The 22881-nt window shown below is 32.2% G+C and overlaps 1 protein-coding gene across 2 annotated transcripts in view; it reads left to right on the top strand.

Moving 5' to 3' along the window:
- LOC109080976 (netrin receptor UNC5C-like) overlaps positions 1 to 22881 on the top strand; it is a 124911-nt gene that overhangs the window by 67124 nt on the left and 34906 nt on the right. For both annotated transcript variants that reach the window (XM_042723184.1, XM_042723183.1), the window contains exons 5-6: positions 9916 to 10096; positions 21618 to 21785. In XM_042723184.1, the coding sequence (XP_042579118.1) occupies positions 9916 to 10096; positions 21618 to 21785 (349 nt within the window). The remainder of the gene's footprint in view (positions 1 to 9915; positions 10097 to 21617; positions 21786 to 22881) is intronic.

The raw sequence follows: 22881 nt of genomic DNA, 5'->3' as shown, positions 1-22881 counted from the left end.
CACAAGGTAAAAAAAAATGCTTAAAAATAGTAAATGATGTTTATCTGAGAATGTAACAATGCAAACAGATTTTCTGTAAGGGGTGGGTTTAGGGTTTAGGGATAGAAAATAACGATTGGTCAAAACGTAAAGTTGACCTGGTAGCTGGTTGAGCAGCTTTCAACATTGATGATACCAAGAGCAGCAACTTGGCGTATTAGAATGATTTCTGAAGGATCATGTGACACTGAAGACTGGAGTAATGATGTTGAAAATTCAGCTTTTCATCGAAGGAATAAATTTCATTTCAAAATATATTATATTAGAAAACAGTTATTTTAAATTGTAATAATATTTCACTACATTTCTAATGAGTTGACTGTGTTGCAAAATATAGCTTGAAGTGTTTGACCAACACTCATATATAATTAAACCAATAAATAATTGATTTAATCATTAATCAAATATACTAATTTATTTGTTAATATTCCATTATTCCATAATATTAATATTCCAGGCTAATGTGGAAAACTGCTACTGGATTTAAATAATTTTCCTTTCATATATTTCTGCATGTCATTTTTAGTAGTATTCGTTTCCCAGTGATGTTTGAATGAATGTTTTGTTTCTTTAAGAAGTTCATGAAAATTCATATATTTCTGCATGTCATTTTCGTTTCCCAGTGTGGCGGTTTTCTCTCTGGTCTGTTCTCTGAGTGAATTCCAGGGAAAAACTCTTCACAGTTGTCTCCTGAAAAATAGAAAAATCGTGTCACAGGTTGTTCCAAATATCTGTGTCACACACAGACACACACACCTCGGCCCGCAGACGACACTTCTGTAGGAGGCTGTCAGCTGCAGCGTCTGATCACAAAAAGATGAAAGAGACATAATCTGATGCTACTTTTACTATCTTTCTTTCTGTAGATACAAAAGAAATCAGCTCACTGTGGCCTGCATGGCATGATTGTTAGAAACACATTATTTCCAGATGATTCGATATGATTTATCATCGGAAGCGATAGCAGATCAAACTAAGAGCAGCATAAAGGCATAGTGCACTAATAAAAGTTAAATTTTCACTAAAATGAAAAATCTGTCATAATTTATTCACCCTCTTGTCATTCCCAATTTGTATGACTTTCTTTCTTCTGTGAAACACAAGCATGTGTTTCATTTACTGTGTTTGTTTGAGCTCAAGGTGAGAGTAAATTCTAGGTGTATGTAATAACAGCGTTGGCTTGTGCTTCATATCTTTCACTGCTGGAGTCTTATTAGATGTCAAAATACAGTCTGAATATTGACATCTGCAGGACGATCACTGATGTAGCTGTGTTTATTCTATAGAAAGATAGACAGGTTTGTGGTGAACTCAGTTGTCAAATTGGACACAAGTCTGCAGATAATATACATAACAATTCAAAAGTTTGGGGTCAGTAGGATTTTTTTTCTTTTATTCATCATACATCATGATTTCAAATAATTGCTGTTATTTGAAGTTTCCTTTCATCAAAGAATACTGAAAAAAAATATCACAATTTCCACAAAAAATATTAACTGCTTTCAACATTGCTAATAAGAAATATTTCTTGAGCGGCAAATCAGCATATTAGAATGATTTCTGAAGAAACATGTGACACTGAAGACTGGAGTAATGATGCTGAAAATTCAGCATTGCATCACAGGAATAAATTAAATTTTACAATATATTACAATGTATTTTTGATCAAGTGTGCCTTGCACTGCTTTAAAGAATTGAGTCACCCAAAATTATTCTTATTATTTTATTATTATTATTATTATTATTATTATTATTATTTGTTTTTTTTTTTTTTACATGCCCTTATTTGTATAGTTGTATTTTATATTTTATATTTAATCTGTATCTATCTGTATTTTTAGGCTCTACTGTTAGTGTTATCTGTATGCACCAAGGGTCTGAAAGTAACACAATTTCAATTCTCTGTATGTATGATGTATGTACTGTACATGTGGAAGAATTGACAATAAAGCAGACTTGACTTGACTTGAAATAAATACAGTCTTTGTGATAGGGCTGGGCGGTATGACCTAAAATCAAATTTTATTTTATTTTATTTTATTTTATTTTATTTTATTTTATTTTATTTTATTGCCCTTGTAGTTCATTAAAGATTTGTACTGTAAATATACTCAACATTTATTGATGGGATATTTTTTTCTAATGAAAGAGTGCATTTCTTATCTTAAATTTTTTGCAAACAAAATAATGAATATTGCATTGTGAAAAGTAGAAAATAACCAGCATCTCTTTCAAACGAAATACATTTAAAATATTGTCATGTGAAAAGTAGAAAATAACTACCATAGTTTCTCTTGTAAATGAATATTATTTTAAATAAATATAATAACTTGGATCTCCTGTAAACAAATGTTTTAAATAATGAATGTTAATTGAACACTGCAGATTAAGAGAAAGAAGAGAGCACTATCTCAGTAAGTCTTTGCATAGCCTTGGTGGTAAAATTACATTTTAAAATATATTTAAATAGAAAACAGTTATTTAAAATTATAATAATATTTCTGTTCAGTATAAGTATTTTTGATCAAATAAACTTGGTGAGCATAAGAGACTTTTTTTTTTAAATCTTGCCAACCCTAAATAATAATAATGATGATAATATGCATATATGTAAATATGCATTTTTAATTTATTTAGTTTTTGCTTAAAATTCTTCATTGTAATATTTATTTATTTATTTATTGCCTTTTTCATTTTTGGCTTGATACTAATATAAATATATATTTTAAATGTATGATAGAAATTAGTATATATGCTTTTTTTCACTATGCTTCCACTACTGTGCTCAGTTATGATTGGCTAGTTCTGTCACTTGGATTGATAGTATGCTTAGATGCAGACGAAAGCTTGCATTTTCCATCCTTATGAGTTGTGCTTAATATTTCATCTGCTAGCACTTCTATACTGAGAACAAGGCAAATATCATGCATTTTACATAACCTAGGTGGAAGCTGTTGCTGAGGTGGACTGTTCCTCTCATTACACCCAAACTCTCCATCAGTTTCTTCAGTCCTCTGCATGAAGACATCCAAGCATTGCTGAATGAAGTGGTTCAGGTGTGTGAGATTACAGTAGCCGCGCTGCACATGCTGATCATCAGCGCGATCGCTGAATACGCTGCATAATTCACGATAGCCCACTTAGTGCAGATGCAGAGCACTTCAGTGGCGTTGGTGAGTTCTTCATGTAGCTCAGCTTCATGTACCTTCACTGAAGCCTATATATTACAGCCCCCCACTTCATTTCCCCTATGGAGCATTCCTTGATTGCAAGGGCTTGAGGACGCTTACTTGAAACCACAACGAGACTGTGTGCAATCTTCAGAGCTCATGAAAGGACACAGCTTTCATTTCTAAAGAGATGTGGGTTTAGGATGCTTCAGAATTAGAGGTGTTATTGTGCTTTTGGGCCTTGCACACCTGGAGTTCTGTGGAGAAGATCTTCAGCAAATATTTGAATGAGTTTTCTGTGGTATTGCTGGCAGTGTATGTGTTTATACTGGAGAATAAAACAACCTCAGATTTCACTGACTGAGTTCAAATACCTTCATTCCAGGAGACAAAATTCAGAATTGAAGAATCGTCTCCCTTTCAGTTCATGAGAGTGAATTTGAATAGAATTGGATACACAGGAGAGTAATTGGAATCTGAAATGCAATGACAGAAAGAGGAATAGCTCTCTGAATTGCTTAATTTATTGCTTCTTATGAAATCTATATGTCTTATCTAGCTGTCTGTGCATCCATCCTCGTATAACTCTTAGTATACATTCAACTCTACTTTTATCAAGGGACTCATGAACCAATATCACAAAATATAAAAACGTCGTGGATCACCCAGGAAATGACACATAGTGTTAAGATTCAAGGGTATTTAAACTTTATGTATATAAATATCTGTTATGTGAAATAGCTTATTCAGGACAGTACTAAATGAAAAATTATTTATTTACTCTAATTTTTAATTTAAATTTTTAACATTTTGCACATTCTTAAGGCAGAACACCAATGCAGAGGACTTGGATTTGTTGTGCATGCAATAACGGGTACAGATACAATATTTGAGGATCATTCTGTCAGCAAAGAAACAATAATAACGGGTTTTGATGTATTGTTTTGTGATCGTTTTTTGATCTATGTTGTGATTTTGTGGATTTTGTTTGTTTCTGTGGATCTCTCTTGTGCATTTGTCGATTTTGTGCACGCGTATGGATCTCTCGTGTGCATTTGTGGATTTCGTGTGCGAGTGTGGATCTCTAATGTGCATTTGTGGATTGTATGCAAGCCTGAGGATCTCTCGCGTGCATTTGTCAATTTTGTGCACGCATATGGATCTCTGGCGTGCATTTGTGGATTGTGTGCCTGAGTGTGGATCTCTCGCATGCATTTGTGGATTGTGTGTGTGCGTGTGGAACTGTCGCGTGCATTTGTGGATTGTGTGCCCAAGTGTGGATCTCTTGCGTGCATTTGTGGATTGTGTGCAAGCCTGTGGATCTCTCGCGTGCATTTGTCAATTTTGTGCACGCATATGGATCTCTCCTGTGCTTTTGTGGATTGTGTGTGCGAGTATGGATCTCTCACATGCATTTGTGGGAGGATTTGATACTGTTTTCCCTCCATATCCGAGCATTTTAATGAGTATGAGTACAAAACCACAGTATTGGGCACGATACTATTATTAGTGCATCCCTACTTCAAAGTAACGCCATTAATGTTGTTTAAAGCTTCAGAAACACACATTTGTGCATTCACTAGTTTCCCAGCCTTCAGATCGATATGTTCTGTCCTAAATAAAAAATTCTTCTTGATGGGGAGAGTGCTTATTTTTAAAAATCAAATATCCATCACCTACACACACGGACGCATAAATACACACATCTATTCTGGCACAAAGAAAAACCAATTATCTGAGAGATATTTAAATATTTCACAAAACTTCCTGATTGGTTTGTGTGTGTTTGGTTGTTGATTCTGCGTTTGCCCGGTGGGCACAGGAACTCTGTTCTGGCTGTAAACACCAACAGGACAAAATGAGCAGGTGCGTGAAGAGCATCTCTCTGCCTCTTTCATCCTGATCAGCAGACGAGTCCCTGCAGAGAGAAATCAGGCCGTCCAGAAACAGCCGTGATTGGGCCGAATGTGAGCTTCACAGAGACACGGCTGCGAGAGATAAGGACCAAATGTCAGTCACGCTCAAAGAGAGAGCACTAAAAACATGCGGGTTACACACGGGGAGCGTACACTACTCGTCCAAAGTTTGGACACACTTTTTTCACTCAGTGGGTTTAGTTATTTTTACATTTTAGAATGAGTCATCAAAACTACATTCTTATTATGTCTTCTGAAGAAAATATGAGTTGTCTGGTCTCTATATATGATTCAGAGCCAGGTCTCTCCTTCAATTCAAGTCATTTTTAGTTTTCTCATCCATCAGACATCAAATTGCCTCTCTGATCACTAATGTAACAGCACACATGATTGATGAATCATTGATGTCTGGAACACAAATGATATGGGTTTCACAACAAAGTTTATGTTTTGTGGTTAGGGATAAATATTCATTTTTCTGCCTTAATTCTGAGCATTTGTAATAATGATGCTGCTTATATTTTTTTATGAAATTACACAAATAGAGTAAAGAATTTATTATATAGATGCTTTTCGAGCAGTACTGAAGGTATTCTCATACAGGCTTCTTTTTTTTCATTATCTGCTACGACTCATGCTTAATTCAGTTTGGTAAAGTAATTCATTCTGAAGCACAGCTTATTTAGACACAATTTATATTTTTACAACATGGTTATTATCCTGAACTAAAACTAATATGAAAACCATTAAAAATATTTATATAATAAATAAAACAACAATAACATTATAATATAACATTATAACATCCTTAAAAATCATTTACAGTGAGGGTTAATTTCAAAATGTGGGATAGTCATAGACTGCAGCCTAATGCATCAAAAATGTAAATAAAAAATAAAAAGAATTAAATTTACACAAAGGCTATTACTGCATGTTATGGTTATTAAACAGTCATCATGAAAACCATTAAAATGACACAATTTCCTTATGTTGTAAGGGGCTTTCATTGCAATCTACAGGCTAATGAAAGTTTTTGAACGAAAAATCCTGACCTTGGCCGTTGGTCCTCTGTACAAGGCTGCATGTTCAAGAGACTATTCACATCGCAATTTACTCTGACTCACACCATTTAAAAAAAAAAAAAAAAAACTTAATTAAGATTAAGAAGAACATGCAACATGAAAAACGCCTAGGAATCCTACAAAAAGTAGGATATTAACTTGGAATGTTTCGATTATGTTTAAGAAGGTGTACATTATGCCATTAAAAATAAAATGATTGAAAAGGTGGCTTATTGTTGAGTGTTATAGGCCTAGTTCTAACACATATCTGGCCTTTTTTTAACACATTTATTCCATATACAGGTAACATCACATGCCGAAGATAATGTCCATGAATTAAGAAATCGATTATTTTTTATTGTTCCTTTGTATTAATTAAAAGGTGTTTAAATAATAATGAAACCATTTTTTAAGTAATAATAATAATACTGATGCTGATAATGATATGGTTTCATATACAGTGTTTCGACATGCGGGAGATTGGGGGAATTCCTAAAATGTAAAAAATAATATGAATTAGACAACACAATACAAATTAAGAATGTTGTCATTCAATTAGAAAACAACCCCTGATTCACAACATTTGTTTCCAAATGCAGAAATCAGGTAGAGCCCTGCAAGGGCCTCAAACCTAGGCCCTTGTCCGACAGCTTACCAGTATCCTTGGCCCTTTTTTCTCTCTCACTTACTGTTGCAGCCATTAAAATAGTTCAGTTTTTGTTTTGAATTGCAAAGTTATATTTCTTATTGTTTCATTATTAATTTGTTTAGAAAAATGTTGGGACCACCAAGCGGAGAGCGGCAGACAGCTGAGTTGATCACATTTGATCAATTTAGCCTTATCAAATCATCACAACTTGTTTAAAATAAAATCTATAGATATGAAACACTTAAAGCATATTACAATGTTAGTTTAAACAGTGCGTTGTTAGCCATATATCTAAGTGTTTGTGCTGAGAGTGGAAGCTGAACATAAAATAAAGGTGCTTAAAAAGAACCAGTTTTGGTTCCACAAAGAGCCATTCAGTTAAAGGTTTGTGTTGAGAGTGGAAGCTGAACATAAATTTTATACAGAAGGATCCTCAGATGTTAAAGGTTCTTTATGGAACCATTTAGACAAAAAAGTTTTTTATGGAACCATTTAGACAAAAAAGTTCTTCTATGGCATCGTGAAGCACCTTTATTTTTAAGAGTGTTTTCAAGGCAAGTTAAGTACTAAAATAACTAAAACTAAATAAATTACTAAACTAAAACTTAATAAAAAAAATATACATATAAAAAACTATAAAAGTATACTATAGTAACACTGGTTTACAAACTAATTTAATGTATTTTAAGCATAAAGTTATGAACTAAAACTGCATTTAATCATGTGCGTGCAAACTTTTTACTAGTAGTCTGTGTATTGAGGGCTCCAAATGTCGGAGACCACTAGTGAAAACGCATCCTTTTTTTTTAATACTTTACATCATTTCTTTTATATATATTTGGATTGGAAAGTAAACATGCATTAGTCAATTTCTCAATATCTCGTATATATGTACAGTATTTACTATTATAGTTTGGGCTAATATTTTGAATACCATTTTATTTTTCATTTGCCATTTTTATTATTATTATTATAAAATAATTGTTGTTATTTTAGTACTACAACTACTAAAATTTAAAAGGAAAAATGTTGCCTTGTCAACTAGCTGAAGTAATATTTTATTTTATTTCAGGTAATGTTTATTTTATAGTAATAAAATAGAGCGATGAAAATAAAGTATTAGGAACTGATATGTTTTAGTTTGAATCTATAGTTAACGATAATAACGATAATCAATATCACTCATTTACTTAAAGTACATTTGTTTAATAATCTATAAAAAAGTGCAGAATCCAAAATATGTTATCTATATATGTATATGTTTATATTTATCTTTTTTTTCCTTTTTTCAGTGTATTTTTTTTTTCACTGCTGTACGTGTGTGCCCATGTTTTACATCTACAGAACTGTGTGCGCTGTTTTCCGAGCTTGAATCAGGCGGAGTTGTAGATGAATATTTGAAAAAGGTGTTGTATACAACAAAATGCTCTATAACAAGCACAGCGGGATGACAATATGAGCATATTGAGAAGAACTCTCACATACAAGAGCTCACGTGCATGTGTGTGTGAACCCGTGAGACCCTGAAGGTACTCATTTTCTGCTAATGCTATTGTAGAAAGATGTGCACGTGTGTGTGGAGGTGACAGTAGCACCGAATACAGTAATCTGATGGTTTAGTTTGACAGCTGGGAGTTGGGTTACCTTTGCTAGATGTAATGAGGTAAAATGCAAAGGGAAGTGTGCATGCACGCGCAAGTGCTAATGTCACAGCTGGAGAGCGTGAGCAGCTGATTGGGTGAATTTCCCTCCTGCTGAGCCAATGAGAGGGTAATTTTTTTACTCTATTCCCTCCAGACGAGCTCTCAGCAGCCTCCAGGTACACCGCTGTGACACATTTACACACGCAAACACACACGTCTGCGTCTCGCTAGCCTGATTGACATGCTGTAGTGTTAATACATCAGATGTATATGTGAACAGCTTGTAATGTGAAGGCTACTTTCCTGTTGAGTGGCAGGTCTAATGACTTTTCAACTAATTCTGCATTTGGAGAAATATGTGTGGAGAATCTCTGTTGTAAAATCTAGTGTGCTGCCTAACTAGGCAGCATTTTAAGGCATCATTGACTTGGCTGTTCCACACTTTAGGCAGCATAATGACACCACCCTGTAAGAAACCTCATTTCGGACCAATTTTGAGGCAGCAATGCATCTATAAAACAATCCCAGAATGCACTGCAGTTAACTCAGTGGAAAAAAAATAGTCAGGAGAAAGTATAGTGTCTCTTCTGCTCACCGACGCTGCATTTATTTGATAAAAAAAAATTGATATTTGATTTTGAAAATTATTATTATTTTTTTTTAAAAAGCTGAATTTTCAGCATCATTACTCCAGTATTCAGTGTCACATGATCCTTCAGAAATCATCTGAATATGGTGATTTGCTGCTCAAGAAACATTTCTTATTAGTATCAATACTGAAAACAGTTGAACTTCAGATTTTTGTGGACTTGATCGATTTAATTAATAAAATTATTCATTTTAACTATTTTGAATGGTACATATACAGGCACATAACATATAAACATATACATATATATTCAGTATTTCATTCTGATAATAATAGCATTGTTAAAAATGTATCCACTTAAAATTGACTATCCAATATGTCTGTGTTTATTATTTTGTGACTATTTTGATTAAAAACTGTTACTCCGAATGAAGGCAAACAATTTTTTTCTTTTATTTATTTATTGTATTATATCTCATAATTTCTGTAAAATTCTGTTTAAGACTTGCATTAAAATGTTCAGTAATGTGTTTAGGGCTTTTTTGATTTAAACACGGTCTAAAAATATCCTCACAAGTCTTTTGCCTGCATGCAATTTCCTTTTAATGTTTCCACAATGTTCTCTTTATAAAATGTGTGATATCACACTACAAAATTGCTCAAGCTCTGAGTCAGTGCTGCCTTGAGGAGTTAGCTTTGAAGCTAATTAAATCGTTTGGTAATTTCTGACGCATAGGCGGATATTGCAGGAGGACGTCCTGATATTACAGTACATGCCCCGGAAGAGGACATCAGATGCAGCCGTATGGATTTCACTAATGTCTTCTCGTCTCTCGGTCTCTGTGTAGGTGGAATGGCTGAAGAACGAAGAGATTATTGATCCTGCAGACGATCGAAATTTCTACATCACCATCGATCATAACCTGATCATCAAACAGGCGCGGCTTTCTGACACCGCTAACTACACCTGCGTCGCTAAGAACATTGTTGCTAAGAGACGAAGCACCACAGCTACAGTGATCGTCTATGGTGAGTTTGGCGTTACTTGTGTTGTTTAATCTAATAATTATTTAATATAAAATGTAAAATTAATAATAAAATATTACCTAAAACTAAAAACAATGAAATCACAAACCATGTCTAAAAAAGTCCAAAAAGTATAGCCATAATAATACAAATAGATGGAAAGTTATATAGGAGGTCGCAGACTGTGAAGGTGAAAAAGACAGCAAAAAAGCAAATGTGAGATAAAAACAATTAGGAGATAAAAAGAACTTTCGTTTTGTTTGTTTTTTCTCATTTGCTTTTTTCAGCTTCGTAGTGTGCAGGCCTTTGTTGCAACTTTTCACCTATTTACATTAAAATTAAAGTTAATATTAAATTGAATAAACATATAATATTAATTATATAAAACAATATAATGATTATATAATATAATACAATAAAAATAATGTATAGTAAAATAATTCCAATAAATACATGAAATATTAAATCAATATTGTATTTTAACATTTGTCAAATTAAAGTTTTACAATAAAAACTGACAATAATTTTTTTTTATATATTTTAATTACTTTACCTGCATGTAACTGACACCAGATAACCGTGAGCATGTGAATGTGTTGTTAAATTATTGAAATATTAACTAGAGTATATTAAATATATATAGTACACACACACACACACACACACACACACACACACACACACATATATATATATATATATATATATATATATATATATATATATATATATATTTACTGTATATATTAAATATATATTAAATATTTCAACATACACTTCATACACTCATTGAATGATTTTTTAAATTTGATTTGTTGTGTGATTTCTGAATAAATTAAAAGAATATATACCGTATACATAGAATTTTTATTTTTTTATTTTTGTGACATTTGTATTTTAATTCTATGGTGAATATGGTTTTGAATGTTTGTTTGACTTTTGAGTTGTCTGACCGTTTTGATTTGTGCTTATTCAGTGATAAATTCAATAATAAATTAGTCAATAGTTAATCAATTTATTAAATTTGTTGTATTGCTTGTGTAAAATTCTTAAACATTTTTGAAAAGGTAAAAATATTTCTTGGTTTAAAGTCGCAATGAAACTGAATTAGCGGCCAATCTTTTCTTCTGTATTGTGACGGACTGTACATCCAAGCGTATAGCAGATTATCAAAAGAGAAAAAAATGTAGGGCGGGGCCTTGGTTCTGTGTATTGATTGGATGTTGAAATCTGGGCGTGACATTCAAAAGTCTATGCTATGAATGTGAACTAGTAGGGACGGAGCTTAAGGCAGACTGAATGATTGGAGGATTACTGCATCCGTCATAGAGAGAATCTCTTCATTTCACTGAAAGATCTAGTTATGACATTTTTATTAACCGTAAAAAATAAATAAATAAATAAACACATGCACATACGAATTGTTCACAATAAGATCTATATTATGCATTTGGAAAGCAGATACAGTGAGATTTCTTTTCATGCCCATTTAAAAAGGAACAATAAACACTTGTGTAACTAGCAGCTTGTAAGCTGCAGTTTCTGGGAAGGTTTTTTTTTTTTTGGCAGGCTTGACCACGGTCAAGTGGGAGAAGAGCTTTCATAAAATTCATTAAAAAGTTTCCAGCGTGTAATTATAAGTTTGACGAAGACATGAATGGACTTTTTTTTTACTAGCTGGAAACTCATAATTACTGTAATTTCGACAGGGTGTGAATGCATCATTACAGCACTTGCAACTTCTTTTTCTTTTTCTTCTTCTTCTTCAACACCTTTAAGCAATTAATTTAACAAAAACAGTTTCTACAAACTCCTTTCAAAAGTTGTTTTGTAGATCATTTTAGTCTAAGGTGTGCTTTGTGTGTTTTGTTTTTAATTTTTTTAAGCTATACTGGAATTTTAAATAGAAATACAGCATGACATTTGGAAAATTTTCATTTGACTTATTTTGTTACGGTGCTTCCCTTATTTGCATACGTAAACATGATTGTTTATTAATTTGATTGATTGTTGTTTACATCTGTTTTACATTATCTATATTGTATATTGTATATATACACATTTTTCTCTCGGTTTCTTTCATTTTACATAAAAATAGGGTACAAATCTCTTATTCTTTGGGGAGAAGATGATTACATATGTTAGGCAAATCAACTATATTGACCTGTTTAAAAAACAAAATAAAACAAAATAAAAAAAAAATCTGAATATTAATAATGCTTTGTCAAACATAAAATGAACATCATAAAATGCTGCTTTTAGTACATAAAACTGTGACACACAGCAATCAACATAATTCTGACACTTTCTACAGCTTGTCAGGGAGTGAATAATCTCTTTCGATTTTCACAGACTTTGCATGATTTTTACTGTGGACTATATCATTATAGCACATGTAAAATTACTGCTTGACCTCCTGAGGTGGACCAATACCATTTTCTGAAGGTAAAGCACCTCCTTTCACTAACCCTTAGTTTAGAAAAGAACCAAAGCTGACTTTTTCAAAGAGTTGAGCCGTAATTTGTACCCAATTTGTGGAAAGTGCTTTCACCACTTTTCTTTGGAAGCATTTGCCTCAGTCCTTTTCATTGTACTTAATATCCCTCATAATACCAGGTCCAGCTGTGATAAATTGCAGTATGGTCTGTTCAGATGTGTTTTAGCAGTGAGTCATAATCTCTCTCATGCACACAACTTTGCAAAAAGCCCTACAGATTTTCACCCGTCCTTCACATTAATTGTGCACACGTCCTAGCCTCCTCAATGATTTTAATTTGTATTAAAAAATGTTGTCTTCTGCAAAATTCCATTAAAAAATAAATACATAAAAATCTAAGCCTGCTCATAGTATCATACTGTACATCCCTTGACACAGTTTAAATTTTATTAATTATTAATTAAAAATTAGATTTTTATATATTTCCTACTGAAAAAGTAAGTTAAAGTAAGCATGATTTGCAAAAAGGCAATATTAATATTGTATAATATATTAGATATTATATCATTTATTTATTTATCTATTATTTATGAATGATAATTACACTATATATTACTTATATATACACGCACACACATATTTATATATATACAGGTGCATCTCAATAAATTAGAATGCATTTATTTCAGTAATTCAACTCAAATTGTAAAACTTGTGTATTAAATAAATTCAATGCACACAGACTGAAGTAGTGATAGTGAAGATAGTTGAGATCGTGAATTGGTGGGTTTTTGTTAAATGTGAGCCAAAATCATCACAATTAAAAGAACCAAATACTTTAACTACTTCAGTCTGTGTGCATTGAATTTATTTAATACACGAGTTTCATGATTTGAGTTGAATTAATGAAATAAATGAACTTACATACATACACGCACATATACATACATACATACATATATATAAAATATTGGGTCAGAATAGGTAAAGAAATGCATGTCAGATCCGCATCACGTTCAGCAGCTGCAGCTCTTAATGAAGTAGCAGCTAAAATAACCTAATAACCCAGTTGCTGTGATGTCTGTTAAAAAATATACTGTCTTTATGTTGTTTCGACATTAATTTGAAGATTGAATGTAAAATTATTGCAATGTAAAAGTATTTTTAATGTTAGGTGGGATCAATCATGATTAATTTCAGAAAGAAATTGTGATTAATTAGTTATTTTTTTAATCGATTGTGTGTGTGTGTGTGTGTGTGTGTGTGTGTGTGTGTGTGTGTGTGTGTGTGTGTGTGTATTTATATATATATATAAATACAAATATCTGCTAAAAAGTACCGTAGTGCTGTCAAACGATTAATCACGATTAATCGCATCCAAAAGAATTTTTTTTTTACATAATATTTGCGTGTATTGTGTATATTTATTATGTATATATAAATACACACACTTACAGCATATATTTTCAAAATATTTACCTGTATTTACATGTATACATTTATATTCATATAATTGATATCATATATAAATATATTTAATATATAAATGTAACATATTTTTCTTAAACATATAATAAATATACACAGTACACACACATATATTTTGTAAACAGATATTTTATTTTGGATGCAATTAATCGCGATTAATTGTTTGACAGCACTAAAATTTGATGTAGTTAATTTTTATTGGTTGTTTGTCATAAATAATATAATTTTTATTTTTATCAGTTTAAAGATTAATTTTTTGTTTGTTCTCAGGGTGTTGTTTGTGCTGAAGTTTGTCTTAATGACACTTTAACAGTTTGCATCTCACCTCACTAATTAATGCACACGTACTGTCTGTCAATCTCATCAAGGAGTTTCACAGAGTATCTCAAATACAGCTTGCACTCAGACACACACACACACACACACGTGCAAACAACTTCTGCGTGTAAAGAGTGTTTGCCACCTCCCGCTGATGATCAGTGTGACAGGAGCTCTCTGTGTGTGTGTATATGTGTGTTTAGTGTCTGTCACGCGTGTCACTGCACTCACACACATATCAATTACTCCTGCATCTGTAAAACACTCAGTCAGAGCCCAGAGTTGAGCACGTCTCTTGCACCGCTGAACCTTTAATAGCTTGTCATCATTTTGAAAGAAAGAAAATGGTCTGTTTTTGCATCTGAAAAGCAAAGCCACTCTATTTCTTGACCTAGATTCTCAAAGCATGAAATCTGTTGTACTCCAAAGTTTTGCAGTTGTGAAGTTGGTCTTCAGTCGGTGGTTGTAATATTCCTGTATTCTGGTATGTGGGAGCTTCAGTGAATTTGAGTCAATGTTGCTTCTGAATGAGTGTCTGATGATCTTTCTTTCTGTCTGTCTGTCTGTCTATCTATCTATCTATCTATCTATCTATCTATCTATCTATCTATCTATCTATCTATCTATCTATCTATCTGTCTATCTATCTACAAACCCGATTCCAAAATAGTTGGGACACTGTACAAATTGTGAATAAAAACAGAATGTAGTGATGTGGAAGTTTCAAATTTCAATATTTTATTCAGAATACAACATAGATGACATATCAAATGTTTAAACTGAGAAAATGTATCATTTTAAGGGAAAAATAGGTTGATTTTAAATTTCATGGCATCAACACGTCTCAAAAAAGTTGGGACAAGGGCATGTTTACCACTGTGTGGCATCCCCTCTTCTTTTTATAACAGTCTGCAAACGTCTGGGGACTGAGGAGACAAGTTGCTCAAGTTTAGGAATAGGAATGTTTACCCATTCTTGTCTTATACAGGCTTCTAGTTGCTCAACTGTCTTAGGTCTTCTTTGTCACATCTTCCTCTTTATGATGCACCAAATGTTTTCTATGGGTGAAAGATCTGGACTGCAGGCTGGCCATTTCAGTACCCGGATCCTTCCTTCTTCCCTCTTCTCTTTGCAATTTTTCTCTGAGAAACTCCTTTCTGATATTGCTCCAGTATTTTTGGGGGAATTGGTGATCCTCTGCCCATCTTGACTTCTGAGAGACACTGCCACTCTGAGAGGCTCTTTTTATACCTAATCATGTTGCCAATTGACCTAATAATCGTTCTGTCGTTCTATCTTTTGTTCTATTGTTCTATATTTCTATCTATCTTTCTATCTGGCCTGTAAACCAAAGGTTTTTTGTTTGTTTTTTTCTATTGTGAATAAAATATAAGTTTATGAGATTTGTAAATTATTCCATCTATCTATCTATCTATCTATCTATCTATCTATCTATCTATCTATCTATCTATCTTTTTATCTATCTATCTATCTATCTATCTATCTATCTATCTATCTATCTATCTATCTATCTATCTATCTATCTATCTATCTCCTATCTATCTATCTATCTATCTATCTATCTATCTATCTGTCTATCTATCTATCTATATATATATATCGGTCTATCTATCTATCTATCTATCTAGCTATCTATCTATCTATCTATCTATCTATCTATCTATCTATCTGTCTATCTATCTATCTATCTATCTATCTATCTATCATTCTTTCATTCCTATCTATCTATCTATCTATCTATCTATCTATCTATCTATCTATCTATCTATCTATCTATCTATCTATCTATCTATCTATCTATCTATCTATCTATCTCTCTTTCTTTCATTACCATAGCAACCACTATCTATCTATCTAGCTATCTATCTATCTATCTATCTATCTATCTATCTATCTATCTATCTATCATTCTTTAATTTTTATTTTTATATCTTTCAATCTATTTTTTTATCTGTCTATCTATCTATCTATCTATCTATCTATCTATCTATCTATCTATCTATCTATCTATCTATCTATCTATCTTGGTTAGCTGAAACGCAGCTCTCTTGAATGAACAGTTAACTCATAAATCATCACTTTCTCACTCTTATGTTCTTATCTATCTATCTATCTATCTATCTATCTATCTATCTATCTATCTATCTATCATCTTCTGAAACGCAGCTCTCTTGAATGAACAGTTAACTCATAAATCATCACTTTCTCACTCTTATGTCATTCCTATCTATCTATCTATCTATCTATCTATCTATCTATCTATCTATCTATCTATCTATCTATCTATCTATCTATCTATCTATCTATCTATCTATCTATCGTTCTGCCATTCTATCTTTCATTCTATTGTTCTATCTATCTTTCTAACTAGCCTATAAACCAAAGTGTTTTTGTTTGTTATTTAAAAAAAAAAACGTTTTAACTTTTCTGGCTATCATTCAAATACTCTGTCAGTAACCTTTGCTTTTCTAGAGAAAAATTAAGTTGACTTTCTTGGAATATGAAAATGTTTAAATTCCTACTGGCATTACAGTTTTTCTCAGTCGCTTTGGTACATTTCTTGAATCATCCTTGACATTTGCAAAACAGTAAGTGCATTTCTCAAAACAACTCGTACAAATAGCAAAACACCATGGATTACCTGCAAAAAGCCAGTCTCTTACTCAAAATCTTAGTTCATCTCTCAAAAATAAATGATCTGTGTCAATGAACCTGTCAGTGCCATCAGAATGACAAGTCCTTGTGTCACTGTGTACAGATAAGACAGTCAAATGCTTAGTCATGTTGTCAATATAACAGTGTCCTCTGGAGGGATGTTCTGATGTAAACTATGGCACATTTTGGGATGACAGTTTACTGTATTGAACATTATGCCATATGCTTATGTAGGCCCAATATCCATTTCAAAAGTACAAATTTACACATTACTGTATGTGGGATATTGATTGAAAGAGACTGGGATAGAATTCCTAGTTACACTTTTACTAGTGGTCTGACAGAAAAAAAAAAAAAAAACCTTTACAATGTCATTGTGATATAGAGAAGGAAAAAAGAAATATGGGCACAAAGATGAAAATAAAGAGATAAGTCCACTGTCAATGTGTAACTCTGTGTCTGTCTATACAGGTGTATGCTTTCCCGCTGAAGAGTCATGAGATGAACCTTTGAGCTATTTCAGAGAATGGTTTATCATTGGCTTTCTACATTCTCTGCATTAGTCAAGATTTAACTTGCACAATTCATGCCAAATTTACAAAAAGTCTAATAATAATGTGTAAAAAAAAAATGTGCTTGGCAGTTTATGACAACAAGATGAACCTTTTCGCATTCAGAGACTTATACGATGACTAACGACTAGATGTTTTGAGGGGTAAGACTATTGCACAGAAAACTATATAATACATTTTGAGCAACATGACATTAGCAACTGATAATGTAGAAACTGCAGATAAATGTGCATAATCAACCTGCATGAATGTACAAAAGCAATCGCAACTTGTTCAAAAAGAATGAGAAACTGGTTTTATGATGTGTTAAATGCCTAGCTCCTAGATGATATGGAGGTTGTACAAGTAGTTTTGAGAATTTCATTTCTGATTTGAGAAATGCACCAAAGTGACTGAGAAAAACTGTAAATTTGGTCTTTTTTTTTTTGGTCTGTGAAAATGTTTATTTGCAATTCTGTGTCCTGTTTTCTATCTCCATTCAAATTTGGGAATTGATTTGCCATTTAACAGGTATTCTCAATGGGATACACTGGGATAAAATAAAATTGACTTGCTTTTACCTTTACAAATCAGTCTAAGGGGTACTCAGATCCCTAGTTAGGGTGCATTAATCAGCGGAAGAGCTGTGACTGTTGTGAAGACGAGCTTTCTCACCCCTCGTGGGGTTTTGGCTGCTTTGGTGTACTGCCCTGTTTTCATTGGTAATCTTCACTGATTAAAGGTCTCTGAAAGCAGGACTGTGTGTGTGTGTGTGTGTGTGTGTGTGTGTGTGTGTGTGTGTGTGTGTGTGTGTGTGTGTGTGTGTGTGTTTGGGCTTGTCTTAGATGGTATCTGATGCTTAAGAAATGATTTTTCTCCAGTGCTTGTTCCTGTCATCCTCTCCTCCTCATCAAAGTGGATTTAGTGACTCAGTGTTTTGGGGTTTGGTCTTTCCTGAGCGATGTCACGCTTGAGATCAGCTCACTAATGCTGGGCGTTTAGTTAGCTTTGGCACAAAACACAAGTGTGTCAGTGTGTGGTTTATGTGTGTGTGTGTGTGAGAGAGAGAGAGAGTCTACTGTGGGTTTTGAGTGGTGTGGTATTTAATTTAACATCATTGTTGCTCCTACTAAGTGCTTAAGAGATAGTTGAGCCAAAAATGAAAATTCTGTCATCATTTACTCATTTACATTTATGCATTTTGCATTTGCTAACCCTCTCATGTCATTCCAAATCTGACTGACTTTCTCCTCTCAAACACAAAAGATATACAGATATACTTTTAAGGATTAGAACAAACCCCAAAAAACTTTGGCAAGTAACTGTCTTGCACATAGCAATCTCTTACAATCTCTTTTTATTTTAGTATTAATATACTATTTAAGTTTTTATTATAATTTTGAATTAGATTGTATTTTTATATTTTTATGTTTTAGTTTTTTTTTTTTAATTTTATTGTTAGTTTTATTAATTAATGTATTCATCATTTTTATTATTTTTATTCTATTTGTTTTCATTTTTTTCTTTTTTCTTTTTAGCAATTTTAGTACTTTAACTTAATTTATTTCATAGTTTTATTTTTATTCCAGATTAATTTGAATCAATCTGATTTGTAATAGTTTAGGGTTCAGTTTTAATTAACAATAACTAAACTGTCAATAGTTTTCATTCTAATTTTGGTTTAAGGTTTACACGGTTACTAGTTTTTGTTTTGCATTTATATTAAGCTTTATTTCAGTTACTTGCCAAGAACTATTTCTAATTTCTGTTTGTTTTTCATCTTTATTTCAATTAATGAAAACTCATTTTAATTGTTTTTGTTTTATCTAACAATAAAAACACTGTCAACAACCATCCAAATTTGACATAACCAGTACTTCGCAATGCCATAGCAACCACTCAAAGCACCTTGCAACCATTTAGAAAACCGTAGCATCATGCTGGTGGTGAATTTTGCAAATATGTTCAGAAAATGTAAAAATCTAGTTTGTGGTTGAAACCTTTTTAATGGTAAGAGACAGAAAGAGAGAGACAGAGCTCTGGAATGAGTCCCGTTCTTTTGGATGTATGGCCTCATAACTCTGAAATGAGAAAGATGGGAAGGAAAAGGAGGAATCTACTTACAGCTAATCCACTCCCTCATATGAAACCAAAGACACACACACACACACAGAGCTGTGAAAAGTGTGTGAGGGGAGTGTGGTAAGTTAATAGCAGCAGAGGGAGTGACACAGTTTAAAAGTTTAAGAGCTTCTGTGTCTTTCTCCGGAAAACTCAGATGGGAAGAGCATCACCTCTCCTCAACACAAGAGTTAAACACTCCAATGTGTGTGTGCGTGTGTGTGTGTGTGTGTGTGTGTGTGTGTGTGTGTGTGTGTGTGGTTGGTGTGTGTGTGTGTTTGTGTGTTAGGGGTTGGGTGTTTATTCAGATGGTATTTTGTGTCTTGGATGTATGTGACATTTTGTAGAGGAGGGGTTGGATTATGTCCATTTTCTGCCTTGCAATATTTGGTTTGCCTCACTTTTACTTAAATGAGAGCAAAACAGGAGATACTTGAACAAAACTTGATGATCATATTGTCCTGAATAATGTGAGATCTTACAAAGAGCATCACATGACCGTTGACTCATTTACTTACATTGGATTAGTCACCTAGAAATAGTGCACATCTGAAACATTTCTTTGTCTGAAATATTTTTTGTCAGAAAATTCAAATGAAAAAAAATATATATATATATATATTTTCATCATGTATTTTCATGTCAGATTAACATTTTCTTTGGCCATGAGACATGATTACATGAATTTACTTCCTCAAGAAAATATAGTATAATATAATATAATACTATAAATGTATGAAATGCAACAACATCAAATAAACATTTATTTGATAAATAAACATTTATATTTAATTTACAATACAATATATTTAATTTATGTAAAATATAAATTAAAATAGAAAAGGTTTTATATTATTATATTATATTATATAATTTTATACATTAATATTACACTGCTGTTAGAAGTTTGAGATCAGTAAGATTTTTTAAATGAAAACTTTTATTCAACAAGAATACATCAAATAGATCAAAAGTGACAATAAAGATATTGAAATTGTTACAGAAAATACATTTTAAATAAATGCAGCTCTTTTGAACTTTCTATTCATCGAAGAATCTTGAAAAATTGTCTTGTTTTTTAAAAAAAAATACATTTTAAAATATATTAAAATAGAATTTCACAATATTACTATTTTACTGTATTTTTTACAGTACTTATAAATGCAACTTTGGTGAGCATAAAAGACTTTCAAAAACATTTTTAAAAAAAATCTTACCAACCTCAAACTTTTGAAAGGTATTCTTGCATAAATATAGCTATGTTTATAGTTTCTCATGCATTACCTCATAAATATTGTATTTTCAATGCTGAGTGTATGTTTAATATCTGCACCTTTTCCGGGAACCACTTTTTTTCATCGCTCTGCAATGTGTGAGAAATGAAAAACCTTTCCTTGACTAGTAGTAGGAGTACAGAATGTTTTTTAATACATTTATTATATTTATTCATTTAGCAGACGCATTTCAAGGTGACCAAGAAAAGATGCAAAATTCAATGAAAATGTATGCGATAAATCATCTGCAGTCAACAATATTATCACTGCCGCAATATCACAAAAAAGTGCAAAACAGTACAGAAAAACTTCATTTTGAACCACAGAAAGTGGCTTCCAGATGAAAGAATTTGTGTTCCAGCCATTAACAGACAGATAAACCCCAGCTTTATTTGCAAAAATGAAATTAAACTCTTTGAAATCAGCAGTAAAAGGAATATTAGCTGCAGTGACTGACTGTATACGAGTACAGGATCATGTACAGCCGCTCGTTCATTATCACAAAATAATGGGTTTATTTTGCAGTGTAATATTACAGTGCATAAGACGGCTGCTTACCAAATAAAAAAGTAAATAGACATGAAATATTGATTTGGGCTGCATCATTACGTGAGAAGAAAGCGAGTGTGTGAGAGACGTGACTGTGTGTGTTTCTGCAGTGAACGGCGGCTGGTCCACGTGGACGGAGTGGTCAACCTGTAACAGTCAATGTGGGCGGGGCCTTCAGAAACGGACCCGCAGCTGCACCAATCCCGCGCCTCTGAACGGGGGCTCACCGTGTGATGGACAGGCCATCCAAAAAATTGCCTGCACCTCTGTTTGCACAGGTACCAGTCTACAGAACTTCATTTGATGAGAATGAAAGTGAGGCTAAATGACAAAAAGGTAGTAGTGATATTATAAACATGGTTATTAAATTAGACGTTAGTATAGCACACGTATCTTGTTTTTAAATAATGTCATAGTAATTTAATAGTATTTAATACATTAAAAAGTATTTTATTAATATTTAAATACAAATTTTATTTTAAAACTGTAATATTTAAAAGTAATGTCATTTTACAGTGTTTATATTAAGAATCGTACGTACTGTATATATACTGTATATATAATTGTTGCATAAATATAGTTGTATTTATTGTTTGTCATTTAGTACCTCATAAATATTGTATTTATTTTGTGTTGTGAGAAATCAAAAATATTACTTTGAATATTTAGCTTTTTAATACATTATTATTATTATTATTTTAATTATCTGCTATAAATCATATGGAGTATGACTTTACAATGATCATCATTATATTTTTTAATTATATTTATAAATTATTTTTATTATTTTTATTTGTATATTTTCAGTTCTCAGTTTAATTTCTGTTCAAGTTTTAGTAATATTATTATGTGCTTTTGTCATTTTTATTAGTTTCATTTTCATTTTTCATCTTTAATAATTTCATCTTTTCATTACATTTTATTTTGTTTCAGCTTTATTGCAATTAATAAAACCAATGTTATTACTTTATTTGCAGTTGTAGTTAACAATATCAACACTGAATCACAAATGGGAGTTTTCATAAAGATCTGAGTTTGTAATCATGATACTACTCTGGAACTAATTACGATATTTCTACCATGACATAAACGCACAGTGAGGTCAGTTCTTAAGCCTGAAAGAAACACGATGAAGAATTTGTTTCAGATGTTTTCCTCCATTGATATTTTTTTTCATTTGGCAGTCGCTTTTATCCAGTGCTTTTATCCAAAGTGACTTCCAAATGAAGAATTCCTTCCATAAACAGAAGGATGGAAAATTCACTGTGAGACTATTGAATTACAAGTGAGGAATTCCTTTCATAAAAACTTGATTCTTTTCCAGTCCAGTTTGAGTTCTTCGCCTCTAGATAGCATCAGACAAATGCATCTTTT

Source organism: Cyprinus carpio, chromosome B5 (assembly GCF_018340385.1).
Source record: "Cyprinus carpio isolate SPL01 chromosome B5, ASM1834038v1, whole genome shotgun sequence".
Lineage (NCBI taxonomy): Eukaryota > Metazoa > Chordata > Actinopteri > Cypriniformes > Cyprinidae > Cyprinus > Cyprinus carpio.
This window is presented reverse-complemented; position numbering and strand designations above follow the sequence as displayed.